Source organism: Vombatus ursinus, unplaced genomic scaffold (genome assembly GCF_900497805.2).
Source record: "Vombatus ursinus unplaced genomic scaffold, bare-nosed wombat genome assembly UNPS02014799.1, whole genome shotgun sequence".
Classification (NCBI taxonomy): Eukaryota; Metazoa; Chordata; class Mammalia; order Diprotodontia; family Vombatidae; genus Vombatus; species Vombatus ursinus.
In genome coordinates this window covers 10,530,100-10,553,367 of record NW_020954577.1, presented here as the reverse complement: position 1 = coordinate 10,553,367, position 23,268 = coordinate 10,530,100, and the positions used below count along the sequence as shown (strand labels likewise).

The 23,268-nt window shown below is 44.2% G+C and overlaps 1 protein-coding gene across 2 annotated transcripts in view; it reads left to right on the top strand.

Moving 5' to 3' along the window:
- The window catches only part of DNAH11 (dynein axonemal heavy chain 11), a 315,578-nt gene that overhangs the window by 128,229 nt on the left and 164,081 nt on the right, over positions 1–23,268 (top strand). For both annotated transcript variants that reach the window (XM_027872105.1, XM_027872104.1), the window contains exons 32-39: positions 4,785–4,945; positions 8,464–8,620; positions 8,716–8,861; positions 10,693–10,809; positions 11,985–12,123; positions 14,110–14,202; positions 16,345–16,539; positions 19,752–19,829. In XM_027872105.1, coding sequence (XP_027727906.1) covers positions 4,785–4,945; positions 8,464–8,620; positions 8,716–8,861; positions 10,693–10,809; positions 11,985–12,123; positions 14,110–14,202; positions 16,345–16,539; positions 19,752–19,829 — 1,086 coding nt within the window. The remainder of the gene's footprint in view (positions 1–4,784; positions 4,946–8,463; positions 8,621–8,715; positions 8,862–10,692; positions 10,810–11,984; positions 12,124–14,109; positions 14,203–16,344; positions 16,540–19,751; positions 19,830–23,268) is intronic.

Here is a 23,268-nt window from a genome sequence, read left to right as displayed (position 1 = left end):
CTTTTTTTGTACGTGCTTGTGATTTCAGGGAAATGGGGAACTCCCAGGGTGGAAACCTTCCCCCAAAACAAATTGGCACCTGTGTTTTAGTCTTGGGGAGTCTCTGGAGGCACTGAGAAGTTCAGTCACTTGCCTGGAGTCACACAGCCAATATGAGTCAGAGGCAAGACTTGAACCCAAGCCTTCCTGGCTCTAAGGCCAGCCTTTTAACCCATTATGCTACTCTGCCTCTCATTAACCACTCTGACATCAGTAACTTCTTCCTTTTGGCTCATTTTAATCTTCCTCGGGGGTAGTTATAGCCCATTCTTCATGGGAGCCTCATCATGCATTGAGAATAGCCCATCATGGTTACCTGTGTAGTAAGGAGTGATTCACATAATGGAAAAGCCATTGCAAGGTTGCCTTTTGCTTGTTCTTTTCTTGGCCAAATAATTCTGCTTTCCTAAGTGAGTCTTCCTTTGCTAACCATTTAATTTGATCGATGGACTTTTTTTCCATTCTCTCTCCAAGTTCCTGTTTTTCCTCTTCAGTGTCAGAATTGAGAAAGTGACTTCTCTTTGAGCACGAGATTTAGTCAGTTTCTATGGACGTCATTTCTGCGTGGACGCCTCCATGTTGTGCTTGTCTTATCAGTGAAAGCATCAGCGAGAGTTTATTGAGTGCTTGTTCTCTGCCAAGCACTGGGAATACAAACCCAGAAATGAACCATGCCTGCCCTCTAGGGGCTTATATTCTATCAGGGGATAGTTTAATGGAAAAGCTGCCTGGATTTGGGACTGAAGGGTCCCACTTCCAGCTCCATGGCCTTAGCCTTCACTACACTTGGCCTCAGTTTCCTCATAATGAGCAGCTTGAATTAGATGGCTAAGGCCCCTTCCTGCCATCAATTGATGATGTGATGAACACAGAGAAGTGATAATAATGTGATTTGAGTAGGGAGGAAGGACTAACAACTGGAGAGAATGGGGAAGACTGCATGGAGGAGGTGGCCCTGGAGCTGAGCCTTGAAGGAAGAGAAGTCTGCCAAATGAAAATGAGCAGATACATTGATGACTCCTTCAGCATGTGATCGCTATGACCTCAAAATCCTTTTTGTCTTTCCTATAGTCTAGTCCCCGAGGTATCTTTGCAGGTCTTCTGTTTCCTCCTTAGATGAACTAACTTGACAGTATCCCTGTTGTACTTCATTCTTGTCTAGGGCTCTTTCTGCACGTCAAGAATGTCCGAGTGAGCTATAATTCTCACCTTGAGATGCAAGCCACTGCTAGTCCAGTAGCATCCAAACACTTAATGAGCATGTTCTCGATGCTATCCCCAGGATTATTGATGAAAATTGATAATTATTCTAGGACTCTGACCTTGCAGTCAGCTCAGCTGTACATCGGCCTATGCAGGGTAATTGAGATGACTGCTTTCTCAGTTTGTTCATCTGTATGTGGTGTGGGGCACTATGAAAACCTTGCCTGAGTCAAGGTAAATTACCCTAAGCGGATGTACATACAGACATACCCACTGACTGCAGCCTCCCCTGCCCATCATTCTTCATTAAAAGGAGATTAGACTGATCTGAATTGTCAGCCCCTTACTCTGGTACCTCATAGACTTATGCCTTCCTCAACTGTCTCTGGGCAGATGGCCCTGAAATCTTCATCCTCAGGCCTCCTCTCCCTCCTAAGCTTTAGCTCAGCTCACCTGCTGCCCACTAGACAACGTTGCCCTTGGTTGGCCCATCAATATCCCAAACTCAACATGTCCAGAAGGAAATTCATCATCTTTTTCTCTGAAAGCTTCCTGTGCTCCAGAGTTCCTGATTTCTTTTGGGGGTATCACCATTCTTCCAGGCATCTAGTTTGCAACCTTGGAGGCATTTGAGACTCTTTACGCTGCCTCCATCCAATCAGTCACCACATTTTGTTTATTCTATCTCTTAGAGCCCTTGTTGATTTATACCATCCCCCAATTCCTACCTCATGCTCACTCTTTACCCCTACCTCAAAGAATTTCTATTTTCTGATCATGGCCTCCATGCAGGCTATCGATCTATTGGGGAGCTCGCCAACCATCATGTCATAGCAGACCATCTTCATGAGTAGCTGTGGGCAAAAATTTCTACCATCTCGTTGGCATGCCTCAGATGTTAAGCCTGTGTGCACATACCTGGGCTAGGCTTTGGATAATAAGCAGAAAGACAACAGCCAGGGCTGCTGGAGCTACAGCCAGGCTTTTCCAAGTGTGATTGTACAGCAGGCCACATCCTGACAATCATGTGCTGGGAGTGTGCCGAGAATAAATGATCTCATTGTGCTTTTTGTTGGCTGACTGTAAAAAAGCATTGAATTCAGTAGAGCAAAGTACCACCCGAAGGGCCTTATCCAACAAGATGAATCCCATGCAAATGTTAAAATCATCTAAGAACCTTGAATGATGTAACAGCAGATACAATTTTGTTCAACCCCCTGATAATGGATATCAAGCAAGGCATCCACTGACAGGGAAAAACACTTGTCCAACATACTGGCTTCTGGTGTGAAGAGTGTTTAGCGCAGTCCAAATCAAAGAAGGGTCCTTTGTGGGTGGTGTGGTCCTCCAGAGGCCCTCATGGGTTTGGAGATGGGTTCGTGAGGATTTCAGCGAGCCCGAGTGCTGCAGAGCCTTGTAAGTAAGTTCTGTGTTTAATCAGAAGAGATTTGCCTTCCAACCAATTCACCCTGGAAAAACAAAGGGGAAGAAGAAGACCCGATGTTCAGATTATAACTTGCAAGTGGATGGGGAGCCCATAAAGCTGGCTGACTACTTTGTACGTCTTAGAGGATTGAATAGGAAGAAGAGAGAAGGCTGGATTTGTTCTGTGAGACTGTACCACATTTTCCGTGATTTCTCCCTGAAACAAAAGGGCATCTATTTTAACCACAAATGTTATTCTAGGGATGCTCTATTGCTGTGAATCATGGAATATGGGCTGTCTTCACCTCTAGGGAATTCCCAGGTAAAGAAACTCCCTCCATCAATGTAAGTCAGCATAGTGGGCCACAAAAAAGCTGCAGCTTATGGCCAGCACTGATTTATGTGTGCTGCAGAATGGAGCAGTCATAGGACAGCCTGCGTGCACCATGAGAACTGGAGAAAGCTCCTGCATAGTCATTGGCTGTCTGCAGAGTACATAGGAAACTGTGGACGAGTTGCCTCAGGGCATTTGTGCCATTGGAAAAAGTGTCCGTTCCAGAAACCTGGACCCCTAGATACCCAAGCCCTAACTGCCCTTACATATACAATAATTGTGAATTCTGCTTGCTTCTTTTTTATGGGATAAATGAACAAATGAGTTCATGAAAAGCATTTATTAAGCATCTACTATTTTCCAAACGTGAGATGCTCTTGATTTTTTGTGTTGCCTCCAGACTTGTAATTGTATTGTGTTGGCATAGAGAGGTTCTAAGGAGGAACCTCTTTCTACTAATGCATTGAGTGACGTGTCCGCCATCATCCAGCTGAAGTCTGTTGGGGCAGGACTCGAAGCCACACCTTCCTAGTTTGAGGCCAAGCCTCTAACCACCATACCACACTCCCTCTCCCTTTAGAGAGAGCAGTGAAATTGCCAGGTGGATGATCTGCAGGTTTCTTCCTTTCCTATTTTAAAATATGGCCTCAGTTCTGAGCTTTTACCAGCCTATGAAGCCCTCATAGTTTTTTTTTTCATTCTCTCAAATAATAATAGGCCATAACTCTGGTGAGTGAGGTCAAGCAGCTTCTGAAAGGTGCCAGACCCCAAGATATCTGTTCATAAAAAGAGATAAGGCCGACATCTTTCTAATCAGTTATTTTAATCCATTTTAATAAAGAATGAAGCTCTCTGACCAGGGCAGCAAGTAGACTCATTTTAAGGTCTAATGAATGGGGTTGGGTTGTATGGCTCTTTACCACTGAGTTTGTCTCCTTGAGTACACAGGAATGTTAGACCTCCCAGGATACTTAATCCAGGGCCGTGACTAACCGTAACCTTAACTGATCCTGCCTGGCTTCAGGTCCCCCAGAAAAGCTTTTCAAAATGGTCAGATTCCTTGAGGGTCATTAGAGGAAGATGGGAGGTGTTGCCTGAACAAATGAATGATGAGTGCTGGAATTCAAAGTGCTATTAAAATAAAGGCTCCCCCCACTGCTCAGCTCTCTGTGGGGGTGGAGAAAGATCTGGACACGAGAACTCATTAGCACTGGGACCACCCAGTTGAGGAAACTCTCTGGACAATGTTAGGGGGTAATCTCACCTTCATCACAAGGTCTTTCTTAGTTCCCTTAATGTTGGTTGCCTTCTCTCCAAGATTACTTCCATTTATGTCATATGTATCTTGTATGTCAACAGTTGTTTTTGCACATTTATGATGTGAACTCCTTGAGGGGAAGGACTGCATTTGCCTTTCTTTGAATTTTCAGCATTTACCACATTGCCTTGTAAACAGTGAGTGACTAATTAGCGCAAGTAGATTGGTTGATTCTCTACTACTTATAGTCTTAATTGCTTAGCTCACAGAGAAGTTAAGTGACTCATCCTCAATCACATAGTGAGTTCACGTCCCAGGCAGGCCTAGAACACAGTGGTATTCCTGACTCCAGAGCCCATTGTCATCTCTTTGTATGTGATTCTGATTTGCAGTAACTCAGAACTTTTTATTGATGAGCGTCTGATGTGACATGCCTGTCAGTAAAGTTGACTTTTGAAGTTCCTATTTCCTTAAACAACACCACCAACCGCCCATAAGCCCAGAATCCCTGTGCTTTGTCCTTAGGTCGGCAGTTCCCAGGCTTTTGCGTGGCTGTCCCAACTCCGGCACCGGTGGGATGATGCTCAGAAGCACTGTTTTGTCAACATCTGCGATGCTCAGTTCCAATATTTTTACGAATACTTGGGGAACAGTCCTCGCCTCGTCATTACTCCTCTAACAGACAGGTAATAGCTTTCCATCTTCATCATGGGGAAGAGCTGGGGAGGGGTGAGAAGTCCCTTGACAGTGGTTTGAGCTGGATGGTGAATGGGAAAGAGGGCTAAGCTGTCACTCGTGAATTTTGTGCCTGGAACAGTTACTAAAGGTGGGCCTTGGGGGGGTTTCCCTGGAGTGTGGTCCTGGAGGAGTAAAAGCCCTCTTCCCAGTTCAGCAGTCTACACTGCTGAAGGACTCACCAGTGGTGGCTAGTTGGCTCACCAGAAACTGGTGGGTGAAAGATGAAATGACTGAGGAAACAAAGGTGTGATCTTCCTAGCATATCAGTTTATTAAACAACGCATGCCGATTACCCAACAAAGCAGAACCAGACCTCCTCAGCTTAAGCCTGGATTCCAAATACAGGGAAAGATAGACTTTTATATACTAAAAAACAATCAAATAAGGCCAATTAATTAAAAGGAAACAATATAGCATTAGTAATCCAATTTCTAATTGGACGAAATATTAGGGACTCTCCAAGTTGGGAGGAAAGAGTGAACAGATGCAATTTCCTGAATTCAGAAAAAGAGGTGCCCCATTCCCCTCAAGTGTCTGTGAACAATCAAAAGAACATGGAAACAACAACTGATCAATCGGTATGGGGCCAGTGTTCGGATAAGACACATGGCTTGCTTGAGATGTACAATTGTGAGAAAACTCCTTGTGTCAATCTTTGGATGTGACTGGCCTTCTGGTCAGCATAACTGAGGTCCTTAGGTAAGGGTTTGTAAGCAGCAGGGAGAGGTGGTCCAGCTTCCCAAGCATACAGGGCTAGGTTCAAACAACGCAATAAGATTTTCTCCCAGTTCCAACAATTGAATAACATTTTATCACAAGGCAGAATTTGGACTAGACCCATAATTGAATGGAAATGGAACTGAGCTAACTCCAGAATTGAGTCACAAGATGGCATCAGTGTGGTTCACTCAGTTCCCACAATTAACCACTTGCTGTCCTAATCGCCTCAATTCCCTCAAAGGGTAAGCTAAGCGTGTAACCCCTGGGAGAAGAAGCCTGCTCTTAAATGCTGGGATGTTTCTATACTTCAAAAAAAAAAGGAGGAAATAGGCTTGGGGATGGGTCATAGTGGTGGGAGAACAGGGTTATGCATGTGACCTCTAAATCTCCCACTCGGGTGAAAAGCCCTAGCTGCTCTGTCCAGTTTCAGCTCTGACAAAAGGAAGCTCTTAGAAGATAATCAGTAGGAGAAAAGAGAAATTGGGTAACTGTAATGAAAGAAAAACAATTACCCAGGGTGTGGGGAGATACCTTTAGAGTAAAAGCAACATGATAAAGAAAAACCCAATACCTGTAAAAGCTTTAAAAATGGAAATAATTAAATTGAGGAAGTCCAGCCATGAAAGGAGTGAGGTAAATTCATCCATGTGGCTCTGATGTCAGCCAGACAGTGAGTCTTACCCAGAAGCCACCCTGCCTCACCAGATCATGGCTATGGGCACCTTCCCAGAGGCAGGACTCCAACGATCTCATTCTTCCTCCTCATGCCTCCTCCTGACTCTGAATCACCAACAATTCATCACCAGTAAGCAATTCATACTACAAGAACCAGAATCTCAGAATGTGACAGGGTTTTGCAGGTCATGTTCTGATCCCACCCCCCTAATTCTGTTGTTCACTCAGTTGTGTCCAAGTCTTCATGACCCCATGGATATGCCAGGCCTTCTCTCCTCCACTATCTCCCAAAATCTGTCCAAGCTCATGTTTGTTGCTTCCGTGACACTCTATCCATCTCATCCTTTGCCGTCTCCTTTTCCTTTTGTCATCAATCTTCCCCAACATCAAGGTTTTTTCCAACGAGTCCCATCTTCTCGTTATGTGACCAAAGTATTTAAGCTTCAGTTTCAGCCTTTGTCCTTCCAATGTATAGTTTGAATTAATTGCTTTAAGCGTTGACTAATTTAATCTTCTTGATGTCCAAAGGACTTCCACAAATCTTCGCCAGTACCACAGTTCAAAAGCAACAGTTCTGTGGCACTCAGCTTTGAACTTAGGAAGATGAGTCTTCCTGACTCCAGGCCCAGCACTCTGTGCACTACAGCACATCCCCCAATTTTACAGATAAGAAAATCAAGATCCAGAGATATTAAGGGCTCTCCCAAGGGGCACCAGAACTGGAAGAGACCTTAGAGATAGGAGCTGTTCCAACTTCTTCAGTTTACAGATAAGGAAAGTGAGGCTTGACACAATAAAATGCTTTTTCCAAGGTCTCTCCCTCCAAGGTAGTAAGTAGGAGAGACAGAATTCAAACTAGCGTCTTTACCTCTAAGTTCAGTGTCCTTTCTTTCTGTTTTCCACTGACTTATTGTGCCCCCATGTCCTAAATCCTTTCTATTTTGCCCTGCAAAAATAACATTATAGTAATGCAATTAAATGTAAGACCATATGTAAACTGATGTCCTAAATTCCATTTTAATTGAACTTCCTCTTGTTTGATATATTTGTTGCATTTTTAAATGTCTAAATGGATTAGCAACTTGGCAAAGTAAATTCTTAGCTATTTATTTCATCACTCAGATGTCAGTCTGAATTTTTATCATAAAAAATAATATTTTAAAAATTACCAGCTAATTCATAGTCTTTTCTTGGGAATGTGAGATCATTTTGAACATACATCAAGTGGTGTTAACCAACCAATGAATGAAGAAACATTTATTAAGTGACTGCTATGTGTCAGGCACTGGAAATACAAAGATAAAAATTAGAATCTCCATCTTTGAGAGGTTTACATATACTGGAGAAAATCATATGTGTTCATAGATATATACAGAGCATGAATATGTAAATTAATTACGGAAGAACTTTGGGCGTGAAGGGCTAGCTCCTAAAGGCATCAAGTCAACAAAATATCTGCACCTAAAATCCCAGCTCTTGGGCAGAGTGGAATTAATGAAGCGTCCCATGCCTCTCAATCATCTTTCAAAGTTTCTGGGTTTTTTTTTTTCAAGAAAGTTCATTACTACAGTGTCTCAGTAACACATCAGCATCGTGATTAGGGTGGCTTTTCCTCCAAAGAATAAACATTTGGAGGCTGTAAAATCTAGTAACCATAGTAATTTATTCCCCTATCACCCAACTGAATTTGCCTTTATGACTTCTTATGTTGTTTTCACAAGTTGATTTGAGAGAGTTCTTGAATTAGCTGCCTTGGGCACCATAATTACTAGTCACAGCAGCCAAAAATAGAATGGCTCCCTGGTTTTGTGCTATTGGCCTGATTGGAATCAATCAATTAATGAATATTTATTAAGTGCCTACTATGTGCTGGGCAGTGTGCTAAGCACTGTGATGCAAAGAAAGACCAAGGATAGTCCCTGCCTTCAAGGAGCTTACAGTCTAAGCAAACAAATACATACAAAGTGAGCTAGAGAGAAGCTTCTTGTTCAAGTCCCCAGCTTTGGCAGGTCTCAGCAGTTGATGCACTTGGTTATCTAATAACAATAGCGCTGTCTTCTGTTGTTTCAAGGTGCTACATCACCTTAACCCAGTCGCTCCATCTCACCATGAGTGGGGCTCCTGCTGGTCCAGCTGGCACAGGCAAGACCGAGACAACCAAGGACCTGGGACACGCCCTTGGCATGATGGTTTATGTCTTCAACTGTTCCGAGCAGATGGACTATAAGGTAAAGTGGGGAGTGTCCCCTAAGAGGGAAGGAGTATGAAAGAGTCCCCCTCAAAGGAGGAGGCTTCACATGGAGGCTCTGACTGTGTCATTCAGTCCATAGGCAATATTTACAAAGGCTTGGTCCAGACGGGAGCCTGGGGGTGTTTCGATGAATTCAATCGGATCGCGGTGGAAGTTCTGTCAGTGGTAGCCGTACAAGTCAAGATGATACACGATGCCATCAGGAACAAGAGGAAGAGGTGTGTGTGTGTGTGTGTGTGTGTCATGCCTTCGCGGTAGTTTCCTTCCCCCTCCCCTCAGTATATCCCAAATAGAGGGAGAGAGAGTGATGTACAAGTCACTCTCCCTCTCCTTGCTGAATAGGTACTAGAAAAAATGTCAGCACTGGGCTCAGAGAACCTCCATTCAGTCTCAACTCTGCCTTTACCTCCTGTGTGACCTCCAACAAATCAATGTCCTAGGTTCCTTTAGGATTTCATCTGTTGGATTAGATGGCCTCCAAGGGCTCTTCAAGCTCTGGCATTCTATGCTCCCATGAAGGGAGTCAGGTTAATAGCAAAGATCAGCTATGCCCCTTGGCCCCCTGCCTTCTCTGTTTGTCTTTTGGTGTTTAACCTATTTCAGCGTTTGGAAGGCCAGTGTGGTCCTTGGCGTCTCTTCAATAGTCAGTTATATTGCATTTTTCACGTGGGTGCTCCCTCCTTGGTGCTGACTAAACTCTGCGGGCATCTTCTCATCCTGGGCGATTCATATTCACACTTTGCCATAGATACTCTGCTAGAATCAAATTGGGGGCACCTGGGCCTCCTCCCATGCTCTATCAGCATTCTGTGGGTACCTGAGCAACATCAGACTTTGCCATTAACCCTTACTCTCTCTGTACCATTGGCTGATCTCCCTTTTCCATCATGATTTTCTTAGGTGACTTCCATTACACCAGAAAGTAGTATAATGGCATGAATAAAGGGCCAGCCTCAGTCGTGATAACTTGGGTTCAAGTCTTGCCTTTTGATACATACTAGCTGTGAGATCCTGGTTAAATCATAGGATAACAATAATAACAGTTGCTAACATTTATATGGTGCTTAATATAAATATTTTGCAATTATTATCTCATTCAATCTTCACAACAACCCTGAGAGCTGGGTGTTGTTATTATCCCCATTTTACAGATGAGGAAACTGAGGCAGAGGTTCAGTGTCTTGCTCAGGATCACACAGCTATTAAATGTCTGACCCAAGATTAGACCCCGGGTTTTCTGATTCCAAGTCCAGTACCATTCACTTCTCAACCCAAGACTTGAACATTCGTCTGGGCAGCTCTCTTCTGATAAAGCTTAAAGGATTTTAAACTCCCAAAGTCAGAAAGTATTATACTCTCTTAATCGTTTTGTTCCATAAAACACAACCATTTGTGGCCGAAATTATTTTCATAATAATAACTAAGATGCTTTTCATTTTTTAATATGGTGAATATTGATAGATATAACCTACAAAAACAAAAGAAAGAGTGAGTATGTGTGTGTGTTTGTGTGTGGAGTTCCTCAATGATTTTTAAGAGTATAAAGAAGTCATGGCACTAAAAGAAATATTTGAGAACCACCAGATTAGAGCCTTCAGGTAGCTAGCTGTCTAAGGCTAAGATTACAGACAAGGTTCAGATGAACATTTTTTATTTCCTCCTCTTCTTCTTTTCTACTTCTTCCTTCTCCATCCTCCCCCTTTCCCATCTCCTTATTCCTCTTTCTTCCTTCTTTTCTCCCCTTCCTTCCTCTTTCCTCCTCTAGGTCAAGTTGACTTCTCCCTTTCCAATATCCCTCTTCTGGTTGTGATGATGTATTTGCAAAAGTAAACTGACTTTCCCATTCCCTTCAAACTTCCCAAATTTCTAATAGCCTCCTTCCAAATTTTTGCCTCACTTGGACTTCTCTGCTCTCTGCCTCGCCCTTCCCAATTAGTTGCCCACTTCACCTTCATAGGAAGGGCATGGATTTGAGGGCTTAGCCCTTTAACCACAGACCAAACAGTGCCCACATGTTTTTCATACTGTGCTGTGCTTTTATCCTGGCAGATTCATGTTCCTGGGTGAAGACATCCGGCTCAAGCCCTCAGTTGGCATCTTTATCACCATGAACCCAGGCTATGCCGGTCGGACAGAACTGCCTGAGAATCTCAAAGCTCTTTTCAGGCAAGCGCTCATGTGTGGCCTTGTGGGCTGCCCTCCTTCGCTTCCAAAACCCCATGCCCCCAATGTTCTCAGGCTCATGGGTACCACAGGGCAGCTTCTAGAGCTGGCTCCCCTGGACTCTTCTGTTGGTGCTTTCCCTGCCACCATCAATGGGGAAGGAAATCTGTGGGATATAGTGAGAAAGAAATGGGGAGGGTCAGGAGCAGAGCCAGAGAGAGGAAGCAATTTGCCTAAAGTTACACAGTTAATAAGAGTCAAACCTCGGAATAAAATAGAGTTCTTCTGACACCAAGAGTCAACCTGGTGTTGTGGTCTCAAAGCCAGAAAGAGCTGGGTTCAAGTCTTGCCTAGGGCAAATACTGACCATGTGACCCTGGGTAAGTCAGTGGCCCAGGCACATCCGTACCTGCCTTCATCAGGAAGCTTCCTCGTCTGGATATTGATGAAGTCACAGGTAGCCTTTCCCAGTTCAGCATCCTTTCCATTATACACACTTTTCTCCTAAGAAAATTGCTCCCTGCTTTCCTTCCCCAGTTCTGAAAAACTAAACAGATTTTCCAAAAGTCCCATAAATGACTTAAAAAGCAAACAAACAAGAGGGGAAGAGGGAAAGAGGTCAATGTGTAAAGAAGAAAAAAATTAACATTCTTTAATCCCAAACTTTGACATAAAGATATTCATCTAAAATAAAATAAAACAAGACCTTAAACAGAGGTTATTTATAAGAGGGTGATGGTATCTCTCTAGATCTGGATTCACATATTGCTTTCTGCCACTTGTCTGTGTGACCCTGGGTAAGTCACTAACTGCTGTAGGCCTCATTATGCCAGCTGCAAAATGTGGGAGTTAGACTACATGGCCTTAAAGGACGCTTCCATTTCTAAAGCTCTAATCCTATAACAGCATTTCTGTGTATCCCACAATTTTAAGGAACGTTGCTATGAGTTTTCCATGGAGTCCAACTCCAAAGGATCTGCACTTTTCAGCTTCTGACTAATTGCAAATTTTTTATTCAAAGTAAAGACTTTCTCAGTAGTTCTGATTGACACACATAATTGGTGCTTCTTGGGGCTCGTTAGAATGTTGGTACAAATTAATCACTGAATTTAAGCAATTTGTCCTTCTCACCTTCTTCTCCCATTTAAGAGTGGAAGCTCTGTGTGTTTCTTTCTCAGACCTTGTGCCATGGTGGCCCCTGACATTGAACTGATCTGTGAAATCCTGCTGGTGGCCGAGGGCTTTGTGGACGCCCGCCTCTTGGCCCGCAAGTTCATTACCTTGTACACTCTGTGCCGGGAGCTGCTTTCCAAGCAGGTGAGGGGCATGAGGGGGATCTGGGAAGCCTTTGTGTGTTGCCATAAATGAAACCCATTTTGAAATGCTAAGGCTCAGTAACAAATCATTTGAATTCCCTTTGTGGGTAAGTGAAAAAGAATGGCCTTCAGCTATATTTCCAATTTCTTTTTTTTTTTAAATAAGTAATCCATGAAACAACATTGGGTTTTATTATATAGTGTGTTTACTCTGACTTTCATGTCTTGGATTTTCAAAGTTCTGGCATCAATCACTGTTCGAATTGGCCCGTCGTCAGGATGGGGAGTCCTTCAACAATACTGGTCACAACCTGATCCATCCTGCCGACCTCGCCCAGCCCCTTTCCTATTTCTGCCATGGAGGGAGGTCCCCTCTGTACGGGGCCCTTCTTGCTTTCTCTTGGGAGGCATGTGAGCTGTGGCTTGCTCTCGTTAAATGTCCCACTCATCTTTTTATTTGGCCATACATTTCTTTATATGTCTTCCGTACTGACCGGCAGCTAGGTGGCACAGTGGATAGAGTTTCAGGTCTGGAGTCAGGAAGACCTGAGTTCAAATCGAACCTCAGATACTTACTAGCTGTGTGACCCTGGGCAAGTCATTTTACCCTGTTTGCCTCAGTTTCTTCATCTGTAAAATTAGCAGGAGAAGGAAATGGCAAACACTCCAGTATCTTTACCAAAGAAATCCCACAAAGGGGTCACAAAGAGTTAAACACAGCTGAAAATGACTAACCAACCTCAGTGCTGATTTGTAGAGGTCACATTAGCACAGTAAATAAAGTGGTTTGCAGTCAGAAAAAACTGGGTTCAAATCCTACCTCTGACACTTATTAGCTGTGGGACCCTGGGCAAGTCACTTCATCTCCATATCCCTCAAATAACTTCCTGGGAGAGGGACTTATCTGCTAAGTCATCCATGGGCTGCAAATTGTCTTCTTGGAAGGATTTCCCACACTGAGGGTTTTCTGCCCTGGAAGGTGAGTTCTTATAGATGCTTTATGTATTGGAATAACATTGATCTTTATAAATGCTCTGGAAATTGTTGTGTAACATTTGTTTTTCTATGCTAAACTAGGATTTATGCAAAGGATAGAGACCAGGGCTAGGCAAGGAAATCACAATTTCACAATCGATGCTGACCCCTCAGATTCTGGCTTCAGTAGGAGGGGAACAAGGCTGTGATAGCATTCAAGGAAGGCTCTAGGGTTCAAATGATGATGAGACTCCCCAGTTCTCTCCATCCCTTACATGTAATTCCAAGTGAAGGAGATGATGAACCTTCAGAGAGGCAGGATGATGTGGGAAACACAATGCTAGGCTAGGAGTTGGACAAAACGCCCTCCAGAATCCCCAGTCAGTCGACATTCACTAAGCACTGAGCTTAAGTGCTAAGGGTACAAAGAAAAGCAAAAGGGTGGGAGGAAGCAGTAGGGTGTAACCTTATCAAGGTCAGAATAGAATCCAATAGAATAAGAGATGGAAAGAGCAGGGGCTCTAGGTCAGAAAGCCCGAGTTCCAGTCCCACTTTTGACACTTATTACCTCAATGCCTGTTGTCGAGTCATTTAATTTTCCTGTACCAGTTTTCTAATAAAATAAAGAGATTGAACTAGAAGGCATCTGAGGTGTTTTTCAGCTATGAATCTTAATTCTATGACCTTTAATGGCCGTTTGAGCCAATCCACACTGTACAAAGAATTGCTGCCATATGCTTGACAAGTGACAAGTGGTCCTGAGCCTCTGCTTGCATTGAGGGGGCAGTATGCTCTCTCCTGAGGCAGCACCTTCCCCTCTTAAATAGCTCTAATTGTTAGGAAGTTTCCCTTCACGTCCTACCGAAATTTGCATCTTTGTAACTGAGAACTTGTCGCTGACAGAAGGAAGCATATTAATTTCTCTTATAACTCCAATTGGGTCTTTCCCCTTCCTATTTGTTGTTTTTACTTCATGAGATCTTTCAGGAAGCTTCCCTGTGTTTCGTTTTAGGATCATTATGACTGGGGACTTCGTGCAGTGAAATCGGTCTTAGTTGTAGCTGGCTCCCTGAAACGAGGAGACAAAAATCGGCCTGAGGACCAGGTACTACGTTATCAAAGATAGGAATTTGGAGAATGAGTTTCACAAAGTGCTCTATGCAGAAGCCCATCTGGTCCTGAACTGGCTACAGTTTGCTTGGTTTTTAAAATATACATGTATATGTTACACATGTGTGTGTATCTACATGTACGTGTGTGTATGTGTATATACATGTGTGTGTATATATACATACATTTTTAATATATTTGGGTATTTGGAAGGCTAGTGAGGTTTGTATTTGATAAACAGGTCCCAAGGTTTCTCAGATAAAGGCTATAGCTTGAGGAAAGGAAATCAGAGTCCAGCAATGCTTTATAACTGAAAAGTATTTTGGAAGTCTTAAAGAAAACTGGTTAGATAGCATAGTGGATGAAGTGCTGGACTAGAAGACCTGAGTTCAAATCCTGCCTCAGACACTGATTATAACCTCTCAGTGTCAGTTTCCTCATCTGTAAAATGGGGTTAATAAAGCACTTACCTTCATAGGATTGTTCTGAGGATCTAATGAGATTATTTATACACATACACATCTTACTTTGTAAACCATAAAGTGCTAATATAAATGTTTTTATCATATTTTTAAAAAATCAACGCTCAAGCCAAGGATGGATTAGAACTTCTTAGAGCAGTTGTAGTAGGGGGCTGACATTTGGTTTCATGAAGTCATAGATTTGGAACTTGAAGTCATCTTATGCGGAGGGAAGGGAACAAGCATTCATTAAGCACCTATTGTGTACAGGTGCTGTGCTACGCACTTTACAAACATCATCTCATTCGTTCCTCACCACAACCCTGGAAGGAAGGTTTTGTTTTTATCACTTGGTCCGATCTCCTCATTTACAGTAAGGAAACAGGCCTAGAAATACTCAAGGAAGAGACAACCTGGTAAGCAGAGAGCTCTGGAGTCAAGGACCCTGGTTCAGATTCCAGGGCTGGTGCTCGCTTCCTCAGCCCTAAACTGAGAGGGGTGGAGTGCGTGGTCTTTGTGTTGCTTCCTGCTCCAGCTCCATGCTCCCAGCATCCTTCAGGCACACGGTTTCTGAAGTGCCTTCCAGCTCTGAGGTTCTGTGATCCTGCTGTTTGCTCATCTCATCTCGTTTCCTTCATGTTGCATGACTCACACAGGTAGGCCAGGTGGCCTTGAATGATGATACAAATGAAGTTTTCCACTCCCGCCCCCAGGCCCCTGCCCCGTGATACAAAATGGCTGGAGAACAAGCCTTCTCTTCCTCTCGGTGCCACAGCAATGTTGGCGCCCGTTGTGGGTTTCCTACATTCCAGGGTGAATGTCAACAACGGCCACCGTGGGCTTGCCACGGTAATGCTGGCGCCCACTGTGGGCTTGCCACATTCCAGGGTGAATGTTGAGAATGGCCACTATGGCTCTTTATTTCCATGGGCGCGTCCTGACCTGGGTGGCCAAACCAGCCTGGACATTGTGGCCATTTCCTGATGTGATTTTAGTAAATTTCCTGACTTCTCACGTGTCACCTTCTCTTCATTTGAGTGTGTAAGACACCATTCGATCAGAGAGCTAAAACTGGAAAGGACCCCAAAAGGTGTTTAGCACACCACACCCTCATTTTAGAGATGAGGAGGCTGAGGCCAGAGTGGGTGGGTGCGCTCGGGGAGATCTAAGCATCGAATGCCAAAGCCAGTGTTCTTTCCGCGGTAGTCCATGCCCATTCAGAGCCCTGCTCTCAGAATCCAGGTACTTTGTGGTCCCCGTGTGTCCCGACCAGGGGCCCTGGAGAGTTCCACTGGAGGTGTCTAGGAAGCCCGTTTCATCTGTGGATCTCAAAGTCCTTTCCTGAAATGACCTGCCCGCATCAGCCACCACTCATGCTTCACAAACTGAGAAATGGGTACACAGAGGCCTCAGCCCTGATCAAAGCTGGTTGGGGAGAGCAAAGGAAGGAGGCATTTGGGGCCATCTCTGTTCATTCTCTCCCACTGATGTGTGTTGTCAGCTGTGAGCGGTGATTCTCCTGATAGGCTGAGCAGTGTTTAAACTCCCCAAACAAAGAGCACCCCAACCTGGCCCGGAATGGGGCAAGCGCCTCTCCTCTCTGAAATGAATGTCTTAAGCCAGACAGGTGTGGCTTCATTTGCTTTTGACATGTGGGCCTTTGACCCCTCTCCCAGGTGCTGATGAGGGCGCTCAGGGACTTCAACCTGCCCAAGATCGTGACGGACGATGTTCCCGTGTTCATGGGGCTGATCAGTGACCTGTTTCCAGCCCTCGATGTGCCCAGGAAGAGGGAAATACAGTTTGAACAAACAGTTCGCCAGTCCACCCTGGAGCTCTGCCTGCAGCCTGAAGAGAGCTTTATCCTCAAAGTAAAAACATATGCATACACATAGATACATGCACACATGCCTATACAAACATACACACATATTCATAGACATATATATTTTAAAAGTTAAACGTTTAAACATAAATATGTATTGTACATACATATGTGTATGTGCACATGTACATATATGTAAAGATGTTTATATATACACATATTAAATATTTATGCATGTATCACCGTAGAATATAAATACATATACTGTTGTGGTGTGTTAATAAATGTTTAACAATCAGCTCCATAAAAATATACACAACACACTTTTAATTTTAATCTGCATGCCTAAGATTTTCTCCATCACTTTCTTAAATCTAGACAATCAACAAAACACTAGCCCTAATCTGTAGCGTTTGCTGATTTCCAAGGTGTGAACGCTCCCACTGAAAATTTAACAATTGGCTTTTGTGAGCCGGCTCCAGTACACCCCAGACATGAGTATTGCTTATAAATCTATCCTTTTAGATTTTGGAGAATAATAATTACTTTCTAGTAATTTGGAGGCAGGAAGGAAGAGTGGACAGAGCACTTTTCTTGGGTTCAGGAAGACCTGGGTTTGAATCGTCCTTCAGGCCCTTACTAGCTGTGTGACCCTGAACCAATCACTTAACCTCTTTTGGTCTCAGGTTCTTTAACTGTAGACAGGCAACAGGCATTTATTGTTTACTTTGTGCCAGGCATCTGTAAAATGGGGATAATAAGAGCTTCTAGGGTGGTTGTGAGGCTCAGATGAGAGAGTCCGTGGGAAGCACTTTGCAAACCTATAGAAATGGGAGTGATGGTTGTCATTTTTAGGCCCCAGGCTTAGCCCATGCTCTCGGGAACCTGATGGGCCCTGCAGGCCGGACTCGTCTGGGGCATCCCCTTCCCTCAATCTAGAAGCTTAGGGGATGGAACTTGATTTTTTTCTGAAGTCGTGTCCTCTTCATGGCTGGAGATGTGGAAAGGGAAGGGTCCTGCCTTCCATGCTTTGTCACCTCCTTGTTTAGTGGGTGAGGTCAGGAGATTTCTCTTGGCATGAGACATCCCTTCTGTTCCACCTCCCTTCTGTTTTAGAAATAGACGATGAGAATTTTTAATGCCTCTAATGTGAAACAAATGTCCAGATTTGAGAGAACACTTGGTGGAAATGATCTGAGCTTGCACCGCAGCAGGTCACAAGGGATGACGTCCATGGAGAGCCTCAAGGCTTGGTGCCAAGTAGAAAGGGTGGGCATTTAGAGGCTAAGGACTTGGGTTCAAATCCTGCTCCTTTTACATTCTACTTTGAGCAAGTCTTTTAATCTCTCTGAGTCTCAGTTGCCTCTATAAAATGAAGGGTTTGGATTAAATGGCCTCCAAGAGGCCTTCCACCTCTGAATCTATGACTGCACAATCCTCTCCGTGACCCTGTGAAGTAGGTGCTATTATCATGCTCATCCTGTAGCTAAGGAAACTGAGGCTGAGGATGTTTAGGTGACTTGCCTAGGGTCATACCTCCAGTAAGTATCAGGATTTGAAGTCAGGTTCCGGCAGGCTTTCATAGATGATTTTCCACAGCAGACTCCATATTCATAGGCACTTGGCTAACTAAGAGGGAGCGAGAACATAAGATGTCCCGGCGTTTGTGATTGGTTCAGATCAGGAGAAAAGAATCCGTCAGCACTCATGAAGTGCCTACTATGTGCCCAGCACTAAATGCTGGAAATACAAAGAAAGGCAAAATCCAGCGCCTCCTCTCAAGGAGCTCGCAACCTAATGGGGTGGAGCACATGCGGATAGCTGTGCACCAACAGCAGAGAGGCAGGATAAATCAAGGGTTACCTTCAACAGAAGGAAATCACTGGAGTCAAGGGGGGATGGGAAGAGCTTCCTGTAGGAGGGATTTGGGCTGGGACTTGGAGGAAGCCAGGGGGCAGGGATGAGGAGGAAGGACATCACAGACATGGGGGCAGCCAGTGAAAATGCCTGGGGTCGGCAATAATCACAAGACCATCATCACCGGATCACAGAATGGGGGGGGGTGTGGGGGTGGGGAGTAAGGTATGAGAGGACTGGATAGGGGTGTGTGTGTGTGTGTGTGTGTGTGTGTGTGTGTGTGCATGTATGTGTACATGTAGCAGGCTATAAAGAGCTCAGATGCTAAATAGGATTTTATATTTGATCCTGGAGGTGATAGGAGTTTATTGAGTCTTCATGTGGAGAGGTGACGTGGTAGGACCTGTGCTTTAGGAAAATCACTTTAGCATCTGGGTGGAGGATGGACCAGAGTGGGGAGAGACTTGAGGCAGCAGCCTCCACCCCCAGCAGCTGTTGCGATAGTCCAGGTGTGAGGGGATAAGGGCCTGCACCAGGGTGGGGCAGTGTCGCAGGAGAAAAGATGCTACAAAAGTGGGATTGACAATAGCTTGGATCTGGAGGGTGAGAGAAATGAGGAGCCAGGGGGACCAGGAGGATGATGGTGCCCTCTACAGTAAAAGCTGCTATGATTTGGGGGGGAAGACACTGAGGCCAGCTTCAGATACGTTGAGTTCATGATGTCTTTGGGAAAGTTAGTTCAAGATGTCTAATGGGCAACTGGAGATGCAAGATTGGAAGTCAGCACAGAGACTGGGCAGAAAAGGTAGATTTTAGAATCAACCGTGTAGAGATGGTCATTAAATTCCTGGAAACTGATGAGGTGAAGCAGTCTAGAGGGAGAAGAGAAGGGGGTCCAGGAGAGGGAGCCCCGTGGGACACCTATAGTTAGAGGGCGCGATCTGGAGGAGGGTCCAGAAAAGGAGACAGAGAAGGAGCGGTCAGGGAGGGAGAAGAACCAGGAGAGAGGGATGTCCCGAAAACCTAGAAAGAAGAGAGTGAGCAACAGTGTCAAAGGCTGCAGAGAGGCCAAGGGAGTATGGACCGAGCAAAGGCATTGGACCGGGCGGACGACTTGTGAGTTACTATTGTCACTTTGGAGAGAGCAGCTTCGGCGGAATGATGAGATCGGCAGCCGGATTGTAGAGACAGGAAGTGGATGTGCCTGCACTGCAGGTGTACTTTTCAAGGATGTAAACCCCTAAAGGGAGCAGAGAAAGGGCATGAAAACGGAGGGATGGATAGATGATTAATGAGGATGGAGGAGGCTCCTTTGTAAGCAGTGCTTGGAAATGTTTGCTCATCATCTTTCCATTATCGCCTCGTTGAAGGAAAATAATGATTGGTACTTTGATTTTGCAGGTTGTTCAACTAGAGGAGTTGCTAGCTGTGCGGCACTCAGTCTTCGTGGTAGGAAATGCAGGAACAGGAAAGAGCAAGGTATGACAAACTCGCTACTCAGAAGATCTTTCTCTGCTTCCTACTCCACTCTAAGGAGAAGAGCGATTGTATTGGGGTCAGATTATTTTCATGATGGCTACACAAAGATTTTTCATTTTATTTTTTTGCCGTGTAAAGAACAGTTTTTCCTCTTAATTCATGTGAATGAACAAAAACACATTTATCAAGCACTTACTATATGTTGAGTACAGTCCTAGCTGGAGAAGCAAAAACAGTCCCTACCCTCAAGAAGCTTACATTCTAATAGGGAGAGAGACATACCCACCCAAATGGTCAACCAGGGAGGGATTTTGGTTTTGAATGTTATTGGGCTGGTGAGTGGGTCCTAGAGAGTAGATTGATACACCCCATCCAGGAACAATATCAGGTTTGATTTGATCATAGTTCGTGGTGTTAGAACTGGAGACTTGTTGGATTGCGTTCATTTATTGTGTTGTATTTGCATATTAAGATCACAAAAATTCTCTTTCATGAATTGCTAAAATCATATCCCTATTTTGGGGGTAAAGTTGTGGGCTAAGGGGCAAATTAAACATCAACTCCTCTTTCAGTAAAAAAAATAAAATGTAAATAAAAAGCAAACCTAGAATGACCATGGCTTTGACACCTTGTCTCGTACAATTTCATTTTTTTTAAGCTTTTTTGGTATTTTTTTTTGTATAAGACAAACAGAACATTCAAAAGCTCTGACTTTTGAAAAAAAAAAGTCTGGCTCCAGTATCTGATTTTTGCCTTATTTTGTCAAGTCTTTGCCTCCCTTGGCCATCTCAAATCAAATCAGGATCCAATGAGACAATATTTACAAAAAGTTCTTAGCACAATGCCCAGCACATAGTAGGTACTATATAAATACTTATTCCTTTTCCTTCCACCCATCTCAATTTCCATTCTCCCTATGAGAGGGAACACATTATAGTGGAAAGAGCATTGGTATTTAGAGCCACAGTTCCTGGGTTTGGGTCCTGCCCCTGCCCACGCCAGTCAGTTCTGGGTCTTTCAGCACCCTCACTTGCAAATCAAGGCACATAAAGTCTCATAAAAGGTATTTAATAATGTTTAGTGTATTCCTTTGTAAAAGCGAAGGTTGTACTAAATGAATAGAGAATCATGGATGGAGATCAAGAAGGGACCCTAAAGGTCAACTAGTAATCTCTGAGCTCCCTGCCAGTTTTAAATCTAGGATTGATTGATCACTAGGAAGGCACCTGCAAGAAGCTCCTAAGAGGAGGGGTTGTTTCCTTATGTTGTCTGTAGTCCTGACATCTAGCACAGGGTCCGGCCCACAGCTGGGTAGGGATAGGCACCAGACTTATGATAGGGAACTCTGGTGAGCAAAGTCCCTCTACCAACACAGGTCAGCATCCTCTCTGCAGCTTAGAAGTCAAGTGACTGGCCCAGGGTCACACAGCCAATGTGTCAAAAGTTGGGACTCAAAACTAGACCTTCCTGGAGTCAAAGCTGGCTCTCTACCATGCTCTCTCTCAGCACACAGTAGGCATTTAATAAGTGGTTGTTGGTTGATTGACCAATGAAGGAATCATTTGGTATTTGTTCATAAATACAGGTCAAGTGCTCCTAATGCATTTCATCTGGATGTCTCCTTTACCTCATCTCTGTCTCCCTTGTGTTGCTTTTATCTGTGCACATTCTGGGTCTGTTATACCCCCTTCCACCATAGAACGTCCACTACTTGAGGGCAGGAACCTTTTCTTTGTCTTTATGTCCTCAACAACTTGTATAGTGACTGGCACACAGTAGGTACTTAGTAAGTGTTTGTTGGATGGAAGTGAATTGAACCCAAGCCCAAAAGGAATAAAGGAGAAAGCAGCGTCTTCAAGGTTCCTTTGTAGCTCTCATCCTCCCAGGCTTTACTTTCTTCTAAGACCAGAGCACTCACTCCTTGTCACTCCAAAGTGCACGGTCTTCATTCCAACACATGGCTTGGATTTCTGGGGCATTAGACTGGCACACATTCAGAGGTCAACAACTACAAATGATAAGAGTGGGTGGCCATGGGCATGAGCATCTTTCCCTTTACTTGCTCAGCTGAAGGATTAAACCAGAGATGCTGTGGCAAAGGGGAGGGTCCGCACAGGGACGCTTCTAATGGAAAAAGTCACATAAAGGAAATGCTCCAGGGGCTCTCTCCTCAGCCCATGATTGTGTCTGAGTGAGTTTCACATGTGAACCAAGAAAGAAAACACATGAAATCCTATGGTTTTTCTCTGATTTGGAGTTGCTAAAAACATTTTGCTTGTGTCTCCTCCAGAAGCCAAGTGGCTTCTCTTCTGTTCACCATCATTCCTGTCGTCTCCATCATTCAGGCAAGTAGTCAAAACGCCACACTGGAAGCCTTGTCGGTATTTAGCTTGGGGCTTCTTAGCTAGAGGTCCATGAACTTGATTTAGAAAAAGCATTGTGATAATTTCAGTACAATTGTTTTCCTTCACCATCCAGTGTATATGATTTTAAAACATTTAAAAACATGATTCTAGGGGCAGCTAGGTTACACAGTGGATAGAGCACTGGTGCTGAAGTCAGGAGGACCTAAGTTCAAATTCAGCCTCAGACCAAACACTTGATACTTACTAGCTGTGTGACACTGGGCAAGTCACTTAACCCCAATTACCTAAAAAACAAAACAAAAAAATGAAAGAAAATAAAAGCATGATTCTGAGAGGATGCCCAAAGGCTTCCCCAGACTCGATGAATGCCAGAGGGGTCCAGATACAACCAAGGTAAAGAAGCCATGATTTTGTTCCTTATTTTTCCAAAAGTAGCAGGTGGTTATTTCTGCATCCCTCACTGCAGCCTGGGGAGAGAGTGAAGCAAAGGCAGAGAGCTCGCCAGGCAGGGTGGGGAGGGAAACTGTCTTCTGGATGCTGCAGTGAGGTTTTTTTCCACTTCCCTGGAATTGCTTGAATCCTCAGCCCTGGTTGGCCCCATTCCATCAAAGATAAAGTGACTCCTCTTGCTTATGTGGTGAAGCAGCTCAATGGCCTTATTGATTAATCACTGAGGAAATCAAAGCCTAGAAAGGGGAAGGTTCTGCGGGGGGTCCCCCAAGCAGCAGAGCTTGGATTTGAACCCAGGTCCTCCAGGAACTCTAAATAGAGTGCTTTTCACTCGACCATAGCATCTGATGCAGCACCATCTCCTTGGCTTGTGGACTCATCACCAGATCTTCTGCCTCTCACTTTGCTCCAAGGAGAAAAGAGATTGTGTGGGGCACGGGTGTTTTCATGATGGTCATACAAAAATTATTTTTTCTACTTCCAGAAGTGGATACTACAAAGCATGGTATATGATGGGTCACAAAGAAAACAGTTTAAGAAATTTTTGTTTCCCTTTGGCTTTACTCATTGTTAGGTGGTGTAGTGGATAGAGCACTGAACTTGGAATCAGAAAGACTCATCTT